General features: G+C 42.7%; 1 protein-coding gene and 1 long non-coding RNA gene across 12 annotated transcripts in view; both read left to right on the top strand.

The window, feature by feature from the left end:
- zeb2b (zinc finger E-box binding homeobox 2b) overlaps positions 1-4,660 on the top strand; it is a 104,870-nt gene extending 100,210 nt beyond the window's left edge. For 4 of the 6 annotated variants that reach the window (XM_071465000.1, XM_071464999.1, XM_071465001.1 and 1 more), the window contains 2 exons: positions 332-512; positions 2,272-4,660. In XM_071465000.1, coding sequence (XP_071321101.1) covers positions 332-512; positions 2,272-2,843 — 753 coding nt within the window. In that variant the 3' untranslated portion in view covers positions 2,844-4,660. The remainder of the gene's footprint in view (positions 1-331; positions 513-2,271) is intronic. The other 2 variants (XM_071465003.1, XM_071465002.1) reach the window with 1 other exon arrangement.
- Positions 4,661-9,043: 4,383 nt separating this feature from the next.
- LOC139609787 (uncharacterized) overlaps positions 9,044-17,708 on the top strand; it is a 207,458-nt gene continuing 198,793 nt past the window's right edge. For 4 of the 6 annotated variants that reach the window (XR_011685358.1, XR_011685357.1, XR_011685359.1 and 1 more), the window contains exons 1-2: positions 9,044-9,183; positions 10,173-10,250. This is a non-coding gene — a long non-coding RNA (uncharacterized lncRNA). Of the gene's footprint in view, positions 9,287-9,760; positions 9,845-10,172; positions 10,251-17,708 lie in introns of those variants that run through there. The other 2 variants (XR_011685361.1, XR_011685362.1) reach the window with 2 other exon arrangements.

The following is a 17,708-nucleotide window of genomic DNA, read 5'->3' as shown; positions in this document are numbered from 1 at the left end:
ACATGTCACATAATTTCAGAATTATGACATTTAATCCTGAAGTACTTTCATTTTATTCAGAAATTTACTGAAAGAAATTGCATGTTAATAACAAACATTAAACTAGCATAAGACGGGCAATCCATGATATTAAAGTGTTTGTTTTTTTAATCAAGTAAATGTTGCCCTCTGATCACTCTGTTTTTTGCGCTTCATTTCCCAGAAACCACCTGCACCTTTTCCTGTTATTCCCAACCACCTTTTTTTCTGGCAGTTAATAAACACACAGAAACCTAAAATTCATTGCTGTGTTTTGTTTTCTCTCTTTTTTCATTTGTTTCTGTGTTTGAAGGGGGACCTGCTCGACGGTACACCAGATTACATGTCAGGGCTGGACGACATGACAGACCCCGACTCCTGTCTGTCGCGGAAGAAGATTAAGAAGACCGAAAGTGGTATGTACGCGTGTGACTTGTGCGACAAAACATTCCAGAAGAGCAGTTCCCTTCTAAGACACAAATATGAACACACAGGTATATACTGTTCTAGACCCTTATTTTAAACCCCATGCTTTTTTATGTTTTAAATGTTTGTGTTGCCAAATCCTCTCAGTATGAATATATATTTTGTTACCCCTTTTCTCCTTCTTTCTTTCTCTGTTTTACCCTTAAGTTGTATATGTAAACCAACACCTAACTTGCTTCTTCATTGACAGGGTTGAGATGCCAACGAATGAGTAGATTTCAAAAAAGAAAGTTTGAATTTGTGTGTTTAAAGCTTTGTGTGTTCCTTTCTAAAATATGAAGAGAGAGTTTAATCTGTAATTAATGCAGGTAGGCAAGCAAAGGGAGACTTGAGCTATCTTTTCAAGTGATTGTGCTCTTTATTTTCCAATCATATCCTGCTGTATTAACCATTTTGCTATCTCAAAAGACACACATCAATTCACCTAGATATATAAAGACAGCAAAAGGCCCCTAATGCCTTTATCGGCCCCATTATTGGCGATAGATCACATCAGCAGAGAAGCGCTCAGAAGCCTCAGAGCACTGATAACAAGTCTTTCATTATAGTTATTATACAGAGATCCTCTTTCACTAGGTTGCATCATTTATTTTATCCACTATCTGTAGCAGAGCGCTCAGTGTTTTATGCAGCCTTCATGTTATCTGTTCGGACATAAAAGGGAGGGAGGGTGCACCGTCAGAACAGTGCGCTGAACTCTTTAAAAGCGGGGCGCATTATCTCCAGAGCGCCCCTGCATCTCACTCGGGACGCAACACTTTCATGTTTGTGTCGCTGTGTGTTGTTTTTAACAATATCATGAGGCTCAGAAGTGCAACCAAGTGCAGTCGAACCGGCCAGATGTTGGACAGAAGTGCAGTTTGAAAGCCTGTTGGCTGGTGGACACGAGTGTCAGAGGGGAGTCATGTGATTTGTGTGAGACAGGCAGCCATATTTCCACACGTGGTGAGCAGCAGTGACTGAGAAAAGGAAGCCAAAATGAGATGTTTTAAGACTTATTAGGGGTGGAAGAAAAAACATGCCGGCAACTTTAGGTTTCAGGGGAGTGAAGAAGTTCAGGTTGGTGAGCAGTAAGTGTTCTGGAATAAACTGTAAGTGTAACAGCAGCCGTGTGGCCACATTACAAGCTGGAGGACATTTATTTAGCCAGACAGTTTATGGCCCCGTGTCATAAAACTATCTCACCCTGCCCTTGTGGCCAGCTTGGGTTTCTCATTTCTGCCTTGGCATCCAAAGCGTCCCGTCACATTTGGTCGACGAAGGAGCCCCAGCCCAAAACCTAATGGAGGGCCAGGCGTCACCATGAACTTGAATTGTGTTTGGAGATAAGCAGGGCAACCCCTCGGAGCCCCTCCCTCCCCCCAGCCCATCTCGGATTTGTTTACTCCTTTGTCGCGCCTTCTCTGTTTGTTTGCTTTGCAGTAGTTTATTTATGTTGCATTCATCAGTGTGGCACGCAGGCCTAAAATAAGTAGTTGTGGTTGAGTTTCTCCATGCTTTAACCACGGGAGGGAATTTCCATAATGTAGGCCCATGAATGCGAGCGCACTTTCTCATCGTGCGCGCAATTTGAATAAACAAATAGTCCTAAGTCGTAAGTCAGAGTTGGATTTAATGCTCCTTGATGTCATTTTACTCCATGCCATCCAATTCATAAGAGTTTTTCCTCAACGTTTTGCTTTCTTCTGACTTGTGCAATTTGTTGTAGCAGCAGGATGAGCAAGGCAGGACACTCACGTCCCCGCTCTGTGTTTTGTGTCTCTGCAGGCAAGAGGCCGCACCAGTGCCAGATCTGCAAGAAAGCCTTCAAACACAAACACCATCTCATTGAGCACTCCAGGCTGCACTCGGGGGAGAAGCCTTACCAGTGCGACAAGTGTGGGAAGAGGTTCTCCCATTCGGGCTCCTACTCGCAGCACATGAACCACCGCTACTCCTACTGCAAGCGGGAGGCTGAGGAGCGGGAGGCGGCCGAGAGGGAGGCCCGTGAGAAGGGCCACCTGGAGCCCACGGAGCTGCTGATGAGCCGGGCGTACTTGCAGGGCATGACACCTCAGGGTTACCCGGAGCTGGCGGAGCGTGAGGCCATCCTGAGGCACGACGCAGTGAACGGAGGGATCAGAGAGGGACGGAAGGAAGTGGATGGAACGTATGCCAAGATTGGACGAAGGGATGACGAGTTTGAGGAGGAGGAGGAGGAAAGCAAGAGCATGGACACGGACCCGGACACGTTGAGGGACGAGGAGGAGAACGGAGAGCACTCAATGGACGATAGCTCGCTGGACGGCAAAACGGAAACCAAATCGGATCACGAGGACACGATGGAGGATGGCATGTAATCAGCGACGACGTTTCAAAAGCTTCCCATCTTAGAAGTTTTAAGTTTCTCTCTTTCGGTTCAGTATTCTTACCTACTCGGTTTAAAACACCGTGTTTTAAGCTGTACGTGCACGTGCCTGAAGCTTCCGGGAAGCTTTCTTTGACAGACTCCTCGGGGGGGGGGAAAGATGTCTGCCGAACAAGACATGGACTCAAAAATCAATGTGGAGGAGGCGTTTAGGGAAGGGAGGCATGGGTTTGTGAAATAAGCTGCATTATGCAAACCGAACAATGAATAAATGAATACATTTCAAAAAATGTACAGTACTAAGGCCTAAAAATATGTGTGGTGCTAACCTCCTCAAATAAACCCCCTGTGTTCCATAGTATTTATAGCACAACTAGTGACTTGTACAAATTGCACTCCGCTTCTATAATCATGAACAAAAATAATAAAAAGTATTGCCTATGTATATATTTATACAGTGTTGGAAAAAGAGCAGTAGTGTCTGCACTACAGTCCTTCGATATTACCTTTGTTATCACCTACCTACCTACGGTGTCGTCTTTAGTTTTGCCCTGTTGCCCGGCCACAAACATCTCCAGCCACACTGTTTTAGGCCTCTTGAATCAACTTCAAATGAAGGAATTTAAACAAAAGACTGTATGAAGGAGCTTAGAGGTTTTTTTTTTTTTAAGGATGAAGTTTTAAAGAGACCTTCGTTTTAAGGGAAAATACAGTTTATGGACAGATGGTATGGGGGAAAAAAAAATGAAGGACGAAGCCTTTGTAAGGTGTTTTTGATAAGAAAAAAGAAGCCTTATATGCAAACCTTTTAACCTGTGTGTTTTCTGCAAGTGCCACCCTCGTATTGTGTAAAAGGAAGGTTACTTTTGTTCACCAGCTTCAGTATTATGAAATGGTTCACCGTTGTTCTTTGAAGCACCCGTGTCAGTATTAAGACTTATAGGCAGCAGTTCCTTAGTTTACATTATGTTGTGCAATGTTTTCTCAGTTTCTTTTCTTTTAACTTGTCAGTATTACACCAAACCATTTTTTGAAAACAGCAAATTGCATTCATTTTATTTGTAGGTTGAAAAAAAGACATTATTTATGTGGCCCATTTTATATTTCCTAATTTTATTTATTTCATACTGTTGTGTACAGTACTATAGTTCTTCAATATATAGATATATTTTAGTAAAAAGGAACATGGTGTCGATCATAGGGGCAAATTTTACGTAAAGAGAGCATTTATTGTGTTTTGAAACATTGTGAAATGCGAAGTTTAATCTTATTTTATTTTATTTCCTTTATTTTCCAGTTACTGGAAAATTCCAAATTTGGGAACTTTTATACAATTGTGAAAACACTGTATTTTCGACTGAAAAATTCCACTTTCTTCATCTTTGTTTCTTTTTTTAAGCTAAAAAAAATGAAGAGGGACTGTTAAATACTATGTATGATATCATGACTGAAGAAGAATCTTTCCTGAAATGTCTTTGTAAAAGTATTATTGAATTCTTAATTTGTAATTTCTCTTGAAAATGACCCTGCTCGAATAAAAGTAGCCAAATTACAGAGTACCAAATCGTCAGCGCTTCATGTTTATTCGCGGTGAACAAACTGTGAGGTTTGCTTGGCAACGTCGGGCTCAAGTCACTTTAAATTCCCTCCAAAAATCTTTCTCCTCTCATATCCAGTTTATACAGAAACCACTGAGGATGAAGCTCTGCTTCTCATTATTATGTTAATTACATACAGTTTCACAGTGACTTGACCCCGGACCTGCTGCTTATTCTGTCTCATTTGGCTGATAAAACCCAACATGTTCCACATTTTTTCACCTGTGTTTGTTCTGCACTTTTTAACCAATCACAACACAATGAACAACAACAACAACACAAGTATTTCAAGGAAAAAAAGTTATTTAAAATGAAGCTTTATATTTGTGACCTATTTTGAAGATTCATGTTTGTGTATTTTAATGTCGTTTGTTGATTATTAGGAAAAATAGAGAAATACATCAGCCCTGTCCTTTAAACATTCAATTAAACATAAAAGAAAACAGATGTTTAAACATTGTTTTCTGATTTTCATTCTCTCAGAAATGTCTATTTATTTTTTAAACAAACAGCTGTCAACTGTTTTAATTCTAACATCTGTAGAAGCTTTTATTAAAGCACCTCAAGTTCATATGTCTACGTTATAGTTGGAATTAAGTCAATTAATCCCTTAGTTGACTGATAGAAAATTAATCAACAACAATTTCAATCATCGATTAAGCCGTTTATGAAGTAAAGGGGCCAAATATGAGCTGCATCCAGCTTCTCAATTGTGAGCATTTGCTGCTTTTCTTTGTTTTATATCATTTTAAACAGATCACATCTGTGGATTCTGGACTGTCACTCAGTCAAAACGAGACATTTGAATGCATCACCTGTGGAAACTTGTGACAGGCTTTTTCTCTGTTTCCTGAATGAATTAGCAAATATGCAACAATATACATACATCATATTCACTGGTGAAAATAAGTGCTACTTAAGAGTATCTGCACTTTTGCACTTTGCTCACTTAACTACACATGTTCTGTTCATTTCTCCAGCCATTAAATCTCATGTTGAAACTTTATTGAGGCCTGACAGGTGGACTCCAGCAGCAGAGTCCTCTCCACTGAAGGAGACGCTCAACTCCATTAGCCACTCACACTGCGTTATGCAGATTAAAAGCAACATCAAAAGGCCGAGATGAAAGCACCAAAGGTTGAGCGATGCCAAACATCAGAACGCACTTTGCATATTCCGATTTTCCTATCGATCGGCGCACCATCGGATCATTCGCAGACCATCTTGTAGATAAAAGAGGGGGTCTTAAATGATTAGCTGATGAATCTGATAATGTGCTGTGAACCGCCTGGACAATTACACATGCAAAAAATGAACGCTCGTGTCAAGACGGCCAAGGAGGGAATCCTCTGGAGTACATCGCTATCATTAAGAGAGAAATTTCAACCTTCCCCCACTTTTACATTTTACATCTATTAGACTTGCACACAAGCTTGACTTCACAAGCTACTAATAGGAAGGTCAAAGTTCGAGATGGATGTGATGAAATATTCCTGCAACCTCAGAGCAATGCACACACAGGGGGAATTTCTGAATTAGGAAATAGGAAAGAAAAAGAGGGGAAAGATTACATTAGTTCATGAAGGGGGGAAAACTGGAAGAAAGGTGAGAAAGACAGAAATACTACATTTTTAATGTAAACCTGATGAAATGTTATTTATTTCTCAGGACTCCTCGTTTCAGCTTTGGATGAGGCAGATAACAACTCCACTGACAAATACTTTATTTTTCTCTTGTCTGTATGAATTCCAGTTGTCACTGTTTGAATAGTGGCTGATGCTGATGCTGATCCAATCTAGCCTTACATTTACTGATCAATACTGTCTCAGAGCATTAGCCCGGGCTCTGTGGAAGACGGCTTTTAATAGGAATCAAGCCTCATGATGGGGCCCCTGAATTGATTTTTTGTGAACATAATATCAAAAACTGTCTATCAGATGCTCAGTTTTCAATTTTGTAGTCCTCATTTTATTGTCCTTTGAGCCACACTCCACCCATGTGCTTTAAACCTGCAGTTTAAACCACACACTGAATAGTGTGCTGAACATTTTTAAGGCAAGTAGACATTAATAATAATACTATTCTTTTCTTTTTACATTTATCGGACAGATCGGTTTAAACCTGTGTGGACCTCGTTCCCACGTTAAAATCCTCAGACCTGTTTGCTCTGTTCTCAGGCGTCAGTGCAGCGATTGTGATCTGCTCTGATGTAAAACGGTGTTGGGAGTGTTGCCCAGCATATAGAACATTTTAACGGGAGGAAAAACAACAACACGAGCGTGTAGTAGTAATTCATCCGAGTGTCATGCAGCCATATGCCTGGGCCAGATTGGTGGTGTATTTTGGACAGCTGAGCTCTGATGATTCACTGCTGGGCCTCATATAGACCAAAGCTAAGTGTACATTTTGCCTCGGGCTACTCTGCTGCTTCTACAGATACACTTAGTAGTAAAATCGACTTGTTTGCATTGAAAACGCTCCTCTTGTCTCGTTTTATTCATCTTCTTCTTCAGTCTTCATCCTTTACCTGCATTTCTCATCCTCCTGGAGACAAAAAAGCTCATTTGTCTTTTACTGTATGTGGTGCAGGCGCGGTGGCTTTCGGTTGTCAAGTCAACTTTATTTATATGCAGCTTTAAAAATACAAAACCAGCACGTAAATGAGCTTTAAGAAGCAGGAGGGTTACAATATGGAAAAAGGGAGGCAGAGCATGGAACATCAGCAGCAAAATGAAGACGTAAGGGAAAAAAGATCACGCTTTAATGCACAAAATAAGAGTGATAGAGCATGACAACACGTCGGAGGCCAGTGAATGAAAATAGGTCTGAGGTTTGGTTGCAACTGGGGATTCGAAGTGTATTTTTTCCATGTTGAAGTCAGGCTAAGCTGCACTGGAGAACAGATCAGCCCCTCAAATAAAAAAAAAAAAAAACATGAATGACTGTGGTGGTTTAGCATCCGAAGAAGAGAGGAGGCTTCCAAACACTAGTGAACTCATATCCAGCTTTTTATTATCATCAAGTTTATCCCTCTGCAGTGACAACAAATCTCCAGGATGCTGCAAATGAAAAGAACAAATGCACATACTTCCCAAAATGTGAGGAGTGACCTCCTTTAAATCCAGCTGGTATGAAAGAGGTGTTTCAGCAGTTTTCCTCAGAGGTGGATGACACTGGGTAATAAAGGTCAACTCTGCTCCCAAATATTGCTTGTATGAACACTATTTGTTTATCCACTGATACCGTGGAAGGAGGGTTTGGCTGAGGGTAAGGTGGAGGAGACTCTCACACTTTTGACCTCATTAAATTATTTACATATCCCCATATGCCACCCGGACCATTGCAGGGCACATGAAGGACGGGCCTGGGCAGAGACGAGAGAGAGAGAGAGAGCACTCCTCCGACCTGGCACTCAGCGAGAGAAAGTTCAATGACATGCAGGGAGGAAAAGCGCAAGTGACCAGCAGGGATTAGCCAATCAGAGCGTCAGAAGAGCAGCCAGCTGTTCATTCTGGCCGGAGCGAAAAGAGCCCCGGAGCAGGTGGTGCAGCCCGGTGCCAGCGGTGCTGCAGAGGAGGAAAAACGGGGAGAGGAAGAAGAAGATGATAAAAGAAACTCATCCTCTCCTAATGTGGGGACGGGACTGCATTACTCTTTTTCCTGCCTGGCACTTAGTGCTTTGCCCGGTGGTATCATGCAAACACGTTCCAGTCTTTATTTATGTGCCATTTTTCAAAACAGGTCCAAAGCGCTTCACACAGCATGCGCAGGAGTTAGGGACGGTAAGAGCCAGGCGGGAACCACACAAAGCAGGTCAGAGAAGAAATAAAAGGTCAAGACTTTACCTTAGAAAACGAATGATTAACATGGTTTAATAGCACTATCTATTCTGTCAGCTTCAATTAGAGATGTCCTGCGTTTGCCAGGATGGCCGCATGTTTGTGATGCACAGACACATTTTCTGCTGACTGGCATGTGAACTGGAGGTGACAGTGTGAGTCTGAGGGGACACAGTCCCACCGCGGCCTGTCCCGGTGAATGCAGCAGCTGCAGAGCGTCACAAAGACAACAATGCTCTCACCATCAGAGGGGGTTCGGTGCACCGTGGTGAAGTTGGACAGCTCTGCAAAGACCCCTGCGTGGAATTTTATTAATTTGCATTTATCGTTTCATGCTCTTGCCCCCCCCCCCCCCCCCCCTCCCCAACCCAAACACCACGTTTGGCACAGCAGAGTCATGGTATGGCAGTGGTAAACCGGGCTCCCGCAGAGATCTGGGACAGGGACAGAAAGAGAGAAACAGCGACTCTGCTGCTCCAGGGAAAGTTTATCAGCTCATTCTACATGCGCCCAAAGTGACACAGAGGTGATTCAGACAGGTAGAGCCTCTGACCCCCCCCCCCCCCCCCCCCCCCCCGCTTTTTTTTGTTTTTTTGTTTTGTAAAATAATCACATTAAATAAACAAATGGTGTGTGTGTGTGCGTGTGTTGCCATAACAATCAATGAATGCAGTTAATTGATTTGCAAACAGGAAAAAACAACGTGATTTGTTTGCGCGTTCGCAGTTCGCATGGTGATGACGTCAGCTCAGGTGAAGCGGTGACGCGATGACGTCGGAGCCGTCGGCAGGTGCGGGGAGACGCTGTAAAACACCGTGGGGAAGAAACGCCGGAGCAGCGGAGCCGCGAAGACGACGCGGGAAAAAGAAAAGGAAATGAAAGGAGCAGAAATTCGGTAAAAACAAAACCAGGTGTTTCAGCTTTTTGTGAAAGTCGGTTTGTGAGCCAGAGTGTGCAGAGGAAGAGGCTGAGCTGTCAGAGCAGCAGGTCGGGTACAGGTGAGCAGGCCCTGCGGTGAACACCTGCGCAGCCGCGCCTCTTCTGTTGAACTTGACGGAGACGAGAGCGGGATCAGGTTTTTTATATCACAGCACATGTCCGCTGTTTCAGAGGTGTATTAAGCCAGCAACAGAACCACTGGAACTTCCTGTCATGTGCTTTTATTTTGTAGACAGAATTGCTAAAGAGGAAGTGATTCTGTGGGTAACTGTTAATGTGACAGAGGTTGTGTCTGTTGTTCACATTCAAGGTGGATAAAAGTATAATAAGCATCTTCAGGTGGGAGGAGACTGTCTGTCTCCACATTAGCTACATCTTAATGTGAGACTGTCAGTTCGATTTGATAAGATTAAAGAAGTTAGATGATCATATCATCAGAATAATCTGGCCTGTCAGACATTTTTTGGGTTGCTTTAATAGTAGGGATTTTTTGTTTTTTTTTTAAAGATACACTAAATACCACAAGATATTTTCTTTTTCTTCCTCACAATTTCGGAATTCAATCGGGGGCCGGACTGGAAGCTTCGGCAGGCCGGATTCGGGCCGCGGGCCGCCAGGTGACGATCACTGCTTTAGGCCAATGCGTTGATATTTTTGCCGCTGGCCCAGGAATATATTGTTGCAGTCATGTATATGTGTATGTGTATATAAGTGTTGGTGTTGTCCTCCAGGTTATGATCAGACAACAGACATTCGCCTCCTCTAACTGATTATATGTGTGTTTAAGGGTTAAAGCTGCAGCCTCTGTTACCTGCTTCATTAACAAGCTGGACGCTCAGAGAGTTTTTTCTTCTTGTCATTTGAAAAGTGTGTCTGGATTGATGAAGGTTAATCTTCCGCTTTGCTCTGATCATCTGTCTCTCTCTGGTTGTTTGTGTTCATCAGTGTTGAAGGTGAAGAATCTCTGCAGAAGAGAGTGAGTCGAGTCCCAGCAGCACACAGAGAGAGGCTGACACACACAAGGTAAATGCTTTCACACACACACACACACACACACACACCAGAAACCAAAAATCTGCTGTATGTCCTCTGTGCTCTCACTGTGTCCTGTTCTGTGACTTCTGGGAGTATTTGCCACAGCTTCCTGTTGGTGTGAAGACGACAGATTTCATGTACTTTCATGCACAGAGGTTTGATTTTGATTGTGTCAAATAACGTAGTCGATGACAGCAATTGTTAAAAAAAAAAGTAGTTAAAGTAACTTTTAGGAAATTAATCCTTTTAACGGCTTTCATCATTTTGCAATCAACCAGTCAGGTGAGGTGAAAAACAGGAATCTGCAGCCCTTTGCAGGAACGGACACCTGCTGGGAAAGACCTTCACGAGCTCAGTGGTCATTTCATGGTATTTTCTCAGCTCATATGCAGAAACATCACAGCCAAAACGTCATGTTTTCATTATGACTTTGATCATTTCTGTGCTCTCGTGTGTTGAGTCTCCTTCAGTTAAAACATACCAGCGATACTAGTTGTAAGCTTGTCACGTGATGACAGCGATTTCCTTCAACACTCGTAGGAGATGGTCTTTGTCAGTCTGTCAGTCTGTCCGTCGTTCATCCAGCCTCTCCCCTCTCTCCCTCTGAGGGGTAAGTGATTATGTGTTTTGCCAATGCGTTTGTGGAAATCTTTTGATATGCACAAACACAGATTCTAATGCGCCCGCAACAGCGGCTTTTTTGGCTGACGGCTGATTAGGATGCCTGCTCATGGCTGAGTCCGCAGGGCCCCAGCTGGGAGCAGGGAACATCGCTCATTACACATTTTCTAGAGGGAGGGAGGCTAATTCACACCACCGCGCAGCATGCCGGTGTAGGTGTAATCATATCATTCTAAATCACCGGTCAGTTACGCGCCTGCGAAGCCTCGGCTCGTGCCAGAGGGCCGGCTGGAGCCTGATTAAAGCTCGGCCAAAGACAAAGTGACACGTTCTTAACCTCATCAGAGGAGACGTTAAGCAAACCATCATTTACCCGTCAAGGTGCGAGGCTCACCCCGCTGAGACCCCCAGCCCTGAATGAATTTTCAACCTCTTCCTCTCCTTTTTTGTAAATTAGAGCTTTTCTTCTCGTGGAGCAGCATGCATTTTTTATGAAGGCATCATGGCCGATGGTGGATGGCTGCCTGGGTGTTCCCATCACTAATACGCCACCTTCCTCTTGATTTAATTAGACGTTGGGCCCCAGTATTTTCGACAAGGAAATATCTGCTCTAATTAAGCGGTATACTTCACCAGAGAATGAAGAGACAGTGCAATTCAATGCAGGGTTAATGTGGTCATAAAAAATCCATGATTTCTTGCCCTTTGCCCTCCTTTTTTTGGCATTTTCCCCTAAATTCTCAAGCAAATGAACTTCAAATGTGTCCTTTCTCTCTGTGTATTTTTGTCTTCTGAACAGGCCAATTACTTTTTTTGGTTGGTTTATGATTATTCATGCTAGAGAGACTCCCAGCCGTTAATGGACTTAGCACTGTTTTGTACTCTCTCACTGGAAATGGATAATTACTCCATTGAGGAGACGAACCTTTGCAGTCCAACCTTCCTGCTGAAAAGGAATGAATGTAGCGTTACATGTATGTAATTTCTTAAAGGAAGCATTCCCTCTGTAGCCTGCAGGGATTAGGCCTAATGACAGAAGTTAATTATATTAAGAGTAATTTTCAAAAACAGTTCATGAACTGCAAATTATACTTAAAATTGCTCCTTAATGCTCTTAACTGTAATTAAATTGCCTAATATCTTAAGAAAATGAACATGTGGGACAGGAGTAATGGGTGAAGGGAACTTTTAGGAGTTCAGCGGTTAATGGTCCGTGGATGAAATCAGTAATGTGATATTCAGATGGTGTTTTTATGAATTCAACCCACATGAAATCACACAACCAGAGAACAATTCAGTGTGAAGTACATGGAGTCTGACTGCAGATCTCATGTTCGGGAGCTGCAGACACACTAATGGGCAGAGAGGAGTGAAGTGCATCACTTCCTCTGCTTTTGCTAAAGAATAACAACAAATACTTTGACTGTGAAGAACTGCATGAAGCTTGGACAGTTACACTATCAATGAAATAAGATTCAATCTAAAGCGTCTTTGTTCAAGTCCAAAGACGCAAATATAACTTTGTCTTCTTGCATGTTTGTAACTAATGCAAGTGTCCGAATATCAGTGAGGTGTGAAAAAAACAGTGTAGCATCCAATTTAATGCTAATGTGAGGTGACAGTCAGCTAATTTGCTGCTCAAGATTAGCTGGTTGTGGTGATATTTGAAGAATAAAGGAAAAGTGAAGACTAATTTCTGTATTTTCTATCTCATGTATTAGTTTGAAGTTCAGGCACACACAACACTGACAGCCAGTCTTTTATCACAGGATGCAGTTTGTACTCACTCACAGGTTCCTGTCTTTTCATGTGAAACCTGTAAGAGGATTGAGTGTCTGTGTCTGGAGCCAGAAATCTCAGTTCTTGTATTGATTTTTATTATTTCCAGAGTATAATAGAATTAAGTTTTCAGACACTTGGTTTTATAGCCCTGTAATAACATGAGTGTTAGCTTGTCCAGCAGGCTAACATACTCTGCATTTTTCCCATGCTAATGTTCAATACATTAACCTCCTTTAGCTACTTCAGCTAGTTTCTGCTACCTAAACCTCCTCAGTGAACATTTAAACCTGCAAAAATGACATTTTCTGGCCTCCTGGTAGCAGCAGAGACAGCGTGTGAATAATGATGTGATCCTGCAGATAGCACACAGTCTGTTTTTAGAGCTGTTTAGGCTGGAAACGACACTGATGAGAGCAGTGAAAGTGAACCACAACAGTAAAGTTGGTGGTCGACAAACCAGAGACTGAGTTTAACCATGCAAAAAAGCTCCATAAGAGTGAAGGGAACTGCAGAGATGGGTGATGATTCTTTGTGGGTTCATCACTCCAAGTGACCTCTTCCACTTGCTGGTAGTCATGAGATCCATCCAGCATTAAAATATTGAGGAACAGAGGAATCACCTCTCTGCCTCATGTCTGTGGACCCTGCACCCTTTCTACTTCCTTGCTGTTCACCCATAATGACATGCTAGTAGTAAAATCAGAAATGCATGAGGAGATGATTCAGTCATACCACACTGCAGTGAGTCTCACCGTCTGTGTTGCAAAGAGTCGGGTTGTGCCACTTTTCCAAACGCCTCCACACACCCGACAACAACTCCTGTCCTCTGTGGAATTAGTTTTTGTAATTTTTCTCTTCTCGTCAAGCTGGTGAAACCTCGACACGTAAAGTGAAAAGTGCTTGAGCTGTTGTATGTTTTAATCCCCCAAACGGTTGACGACATGCATTTTTTTAAGAAAGCATTTCTGAGTTCTACAGGAGGGGGAAAGAAACGGGAGAATTATGTGCATTTGTCTGCCCGTAATTAGGTGTATTTCTTCCCTGAGTTTTTATTTAATGATTGGCTTTTACAGCGAGGACCAGTACTTTTGAAGTGTAATGATTCTCCACTCAGGCGACTTAAAAGGTGGAGGGGAAGAGGGGATGAAAAAAAAACTGCCGTCCTTCTGCAGCTTTGAACAACCCTTAATCTGTACAAAATTTAGGTTTGCCTTGCTTTTTCGAGATCAAAGACTCACGAGAAAGTATTATTCAATCATAACTGGTATGTTAAACCAGCAAAATGCCATTGTTGAAGTACTTACAGGAGGTTTTTCACCTCAGAAAGAGAGGTTTGGAGGCTTTCCGAGTCATGCCATTTGTGCAACTGTGCATATTAAATCTACTTGGAATTTCATGTTTCTGGGACTGTATGTTCTGTGTAGCTGAAGTGCATGTGTATGTGTGTGCGGGGGTCTTTTTCTCTCCCCTGTACACTCGCATGCAAAACTATGCATGCACAAAAACACACACTTGCGGTATCTTCCATCTCTGCTGTGAAAGCCAGACCCCCCTCGGCTTTTCTCACTTGTAATCATGTCCAAATTTGCACAGGAAGGCAGGGGGAAGGGGAGAGCCATGTGAACTTGTGTGGGTGTTTTCTGTTTTTTTTTTTTTTAAACAAGACCCGCTTATGATTACCGCCGATCTCCAACGCCCGAGATCCAAATCACCTTCTGAAGCCTTTCAAACGCAAAGCTCGAAAACATTTTCCTCTCTGTCCTTTTTCAACTAAAAGCGGAGATTGGCTCGGGGAAGGAGAAACACTATATCTGCCAAGTAACAAGTACATAAAATATAAATGTAAAGAATGCAGAGAGAAGTCCCTGCTGGTAGGAAGCCTCGAAGGTAATTGGTAAACAACAAGTTGAACAACTTAAAGGAAGTCAAAGTCACAGAAAAGCTGCAGAAATACATGAATGAATCCAGTAGACTGACTTTTAAATGCTTGTTTTTTTTACTTCTCTGCACCAAATTCACTTCAGAAATTCAAGCTATTCATTCAGCATTTGTGATACTTTGACACTTGATAAGGCTGTGTGTAAAATTCAAAAACGTATATTCGTACATTGTGAAAATATCACCTGTTAGAAAAGCTCTTCAAAGTTAAACACTTGTACACAAGTTGTGTAATGGGATGTTTTCATCATCTCCTGGTCCACCCCTTATATCTCTGGACCAGTTATATTATGGTCTTTCTAAAAGATGAATTACCTTGTATTGAGTTGTCTTGGCACTATTTCTTCTTTTATATCCATACCCTAATTAGACTTTAGCTGATAAGTAAAATGTTTGCATCATTATTAAAACTTAGCATCAAAAATCATCCATGTGCCGGAGCAGCTTCGTAACCTGTACTCTGTGTGAAATCAGAGCATAAAAATTAGTGTTATATGTTGAAAATAATTTCTAAATATGATATTTGACCATGATGTCACATCAGATTTTAAAAGCTGTGTTCTTGTTAGGGTCGACATGTACTTGGCTTCCTCCTGTACATCTCCATTCAGTCCTTGTGTGCTCTTGGAGCTCAGCTTGGAGGAGTTTGTAGCACTCTGTGTAAGTGTGTGTGTGTGTGTGTGTGTGTTTGGGCCCACCTTGGCAGTGGCACTAGCTATCAGCAGGGCCCAGCCGGTGTGCTAGCAGTGAGACCGTAGCGTTTGTAACAAAGCCTGTCCGACTGTAACGCTTCACATTTGTCCCCTGGGCGAGGCGAGGTGGAACCTTCCAGGAAAGAGGCTCTAAATGGATCCGTGGAGGGCGGCAGCGAGGGGTGAGGGTGGTGGTGAAGCTGCGCCGCCATGTGTGCTGAGGAAGTCTGCATGCCACTCGGACCTCGCTCACGACACGCAGCCAAGATGTCTGGCCAACGTGTCGCACGAGATGTGACAATGAGATGGAGGAAGACTTCACTTGTTTTGGAGCAGCCAGAGATGCTCAGTTTCCTTTTTTTCTTCCTCCAACAAACCTAAAAAACTTTCCTTGATAGCAAACGTGTATTCTTCCGTCTGATTATTTTTCTTCATCCTTAGTTCCATCACCACACCACAACAGAGACAATAATCGTCACCGATGCCCACTGCTGACCATCCTGCCCAGAACACATGGACATTCTCCACTGAGAAGTTTGTCAGAGAACTTTTCTTTATTACAATGATCTGTTTCTCATAAATGCCCCGCCACCCTCATTTGCGTGATCTGGTCGAGCATCAATCTGCTGTCGGTGACGATGTCGGTGAAAGGGCCGCTGCCTCTGATCGCGTATGAAGGCTTTAATTAGCTGTGGCTCAGATTGCAGGGTGTCAGGGCCAATCGGCCGAGGCAGAGAGGACGATGATGATGATGGCGGTGGTGGTGGTGGTGTAGTGGTGGTCAGACTCGGTGAAGTGGGTCAGGTCCAAAGTGAGTGGACATGCGAGTGACACCGGCGTGTGATGTGACCCGTTAGCGGTGGGGTGGATGGACCCGGGGCAGCTCTCGTTCTGTCTGTCTCGGCCGATACAGGACGCTGGTAGCCACGGGGCAAACAAATCAGAGGAAGTCAGAGTGACGCTGGCTGAGAAGTTTACTGCTCTGGACTTCACTGCACTCTGAGAGCTGCAGCTCTGCTTCAGACTCTTCACATGCTTCCAATAGTTTCTCTTCAGAGTCACAGCGTCTTTCCTCTTTTCTTTCCCACCATGTTAGATACCAGTGCATGTTTATTACTGGCCTTTGTTTTTTTCTTTATTCTCCTCATTCTTTCACACCTACCTTTAAGTTTTTCCCCCTTTTTCCTCCTCCTGCCATTCCTGTCTGTGTTCCTCCTTTCTTTCTTTTGTCCTTCATTCCTTATTATTTGCTTTCTTGAAGTTTCTTTTTCCTTCCTGCCTTATTACTCCAATTTATCAGTTCTTTCTTTCTTTCTTTCTTTCTTTCTTTCTTTCTTTCTTTTTAAATTATCTTCATCTTCATTTGTTTTCAGTCCTCATTCTGTCATTTGATATCTCTGCTTTCCTCTTTATTTATTCATCATATCAGTGGATTTATTCAACCATTTGATTATTTTCTTACATTTAAACAACAGAAGATAAAAAACATCAAATCTGCAGCAGGTCAGGATCAACTTATTCTCAAACCAGCCACATTGTGCGGTGGATTTACCACAAAACTGCAGAGCTGGAAGTCTTTGCCCATGATAGTAGCTGGTGTCTTCTTGTCTCTGCCTAAACAGGGCATGTGTAGCCACAGGGCAGCAGCGTATCAGAGGTGATCAGCATGATTCAGGCTGAGAGGACACACACACACACACACACACACACACACACACACACACACACACACACACACACACACACACACACACACACACACACAGCTCCACTTTGTATTTGTTGCGGAGTTTGAGTCAAATGTTGTTGAAATTCCTGCAGAATAACCTCAGTAGACAGTAAAAGCTTCTCTGCATAAAATAAAAACATTCAAAATGAATTCTACACTAATATAAGACAAAATGCTGTTTATATTTTTATCTGGTAAAGTTCTCACCAACCTGTCATATCCAGCAGTGATCTAATTACATACCAGTTTTTATTGCTACATGATATTATTTACTCTTCAGATTAATGCACTTTCTTATATTTCTGTCATTAACTGCCAACATTTACCAGAATGGCATTTTGTCCTCACTCAATATGCAGCTTGTAGCAGGACTGAACAGACCTTTATCACAGCAGACATTTTGCCAGCAAGAGGACTGCAGGTGTAATTAATAACATTATTAATGCTTTACCAGTTTCAGGGATCTGATGTTGTGTGTGCTTGTTCAGTGGCATAGTTTACTACTCTGAAATGGTCCGGAGCCGTCGCTGACATTAATGTTCACAGAGCCTCTCCAGGGACAAGTGGAAATATCTCCTGTGAAAGCAGTCTGTTCTGGTCAGTTTGCTCCTAATGTTGTTGCACAGTTCGTCCTTGCGCCTCTGGTGATGGATTTCTCCTGTATTACTGTTAACTGCTGTTGCA

This window comes from Trachinotus anak, unplaced genomic scaffold, assembly GCF_046630095.1.
Source record: "Trachinotus anak isolate AG129_WGS33_773 ecotype Australia unplaced genomic scaffold, CSIRO_AGI_Tana_v1 ptg000026l, whole genome shotgun sequence".
Taxonomy (NCBI): Eukaryota; Metazoa; Chordata; class Actinopteri; order Carangiformes; family Carangidae; genus Trachinotus; species Trachinotus anak.
Note: the sequence above shows the minus strand (reverse complement) of the source record. Positions and strands in the feature narration are given on the sequence as shown.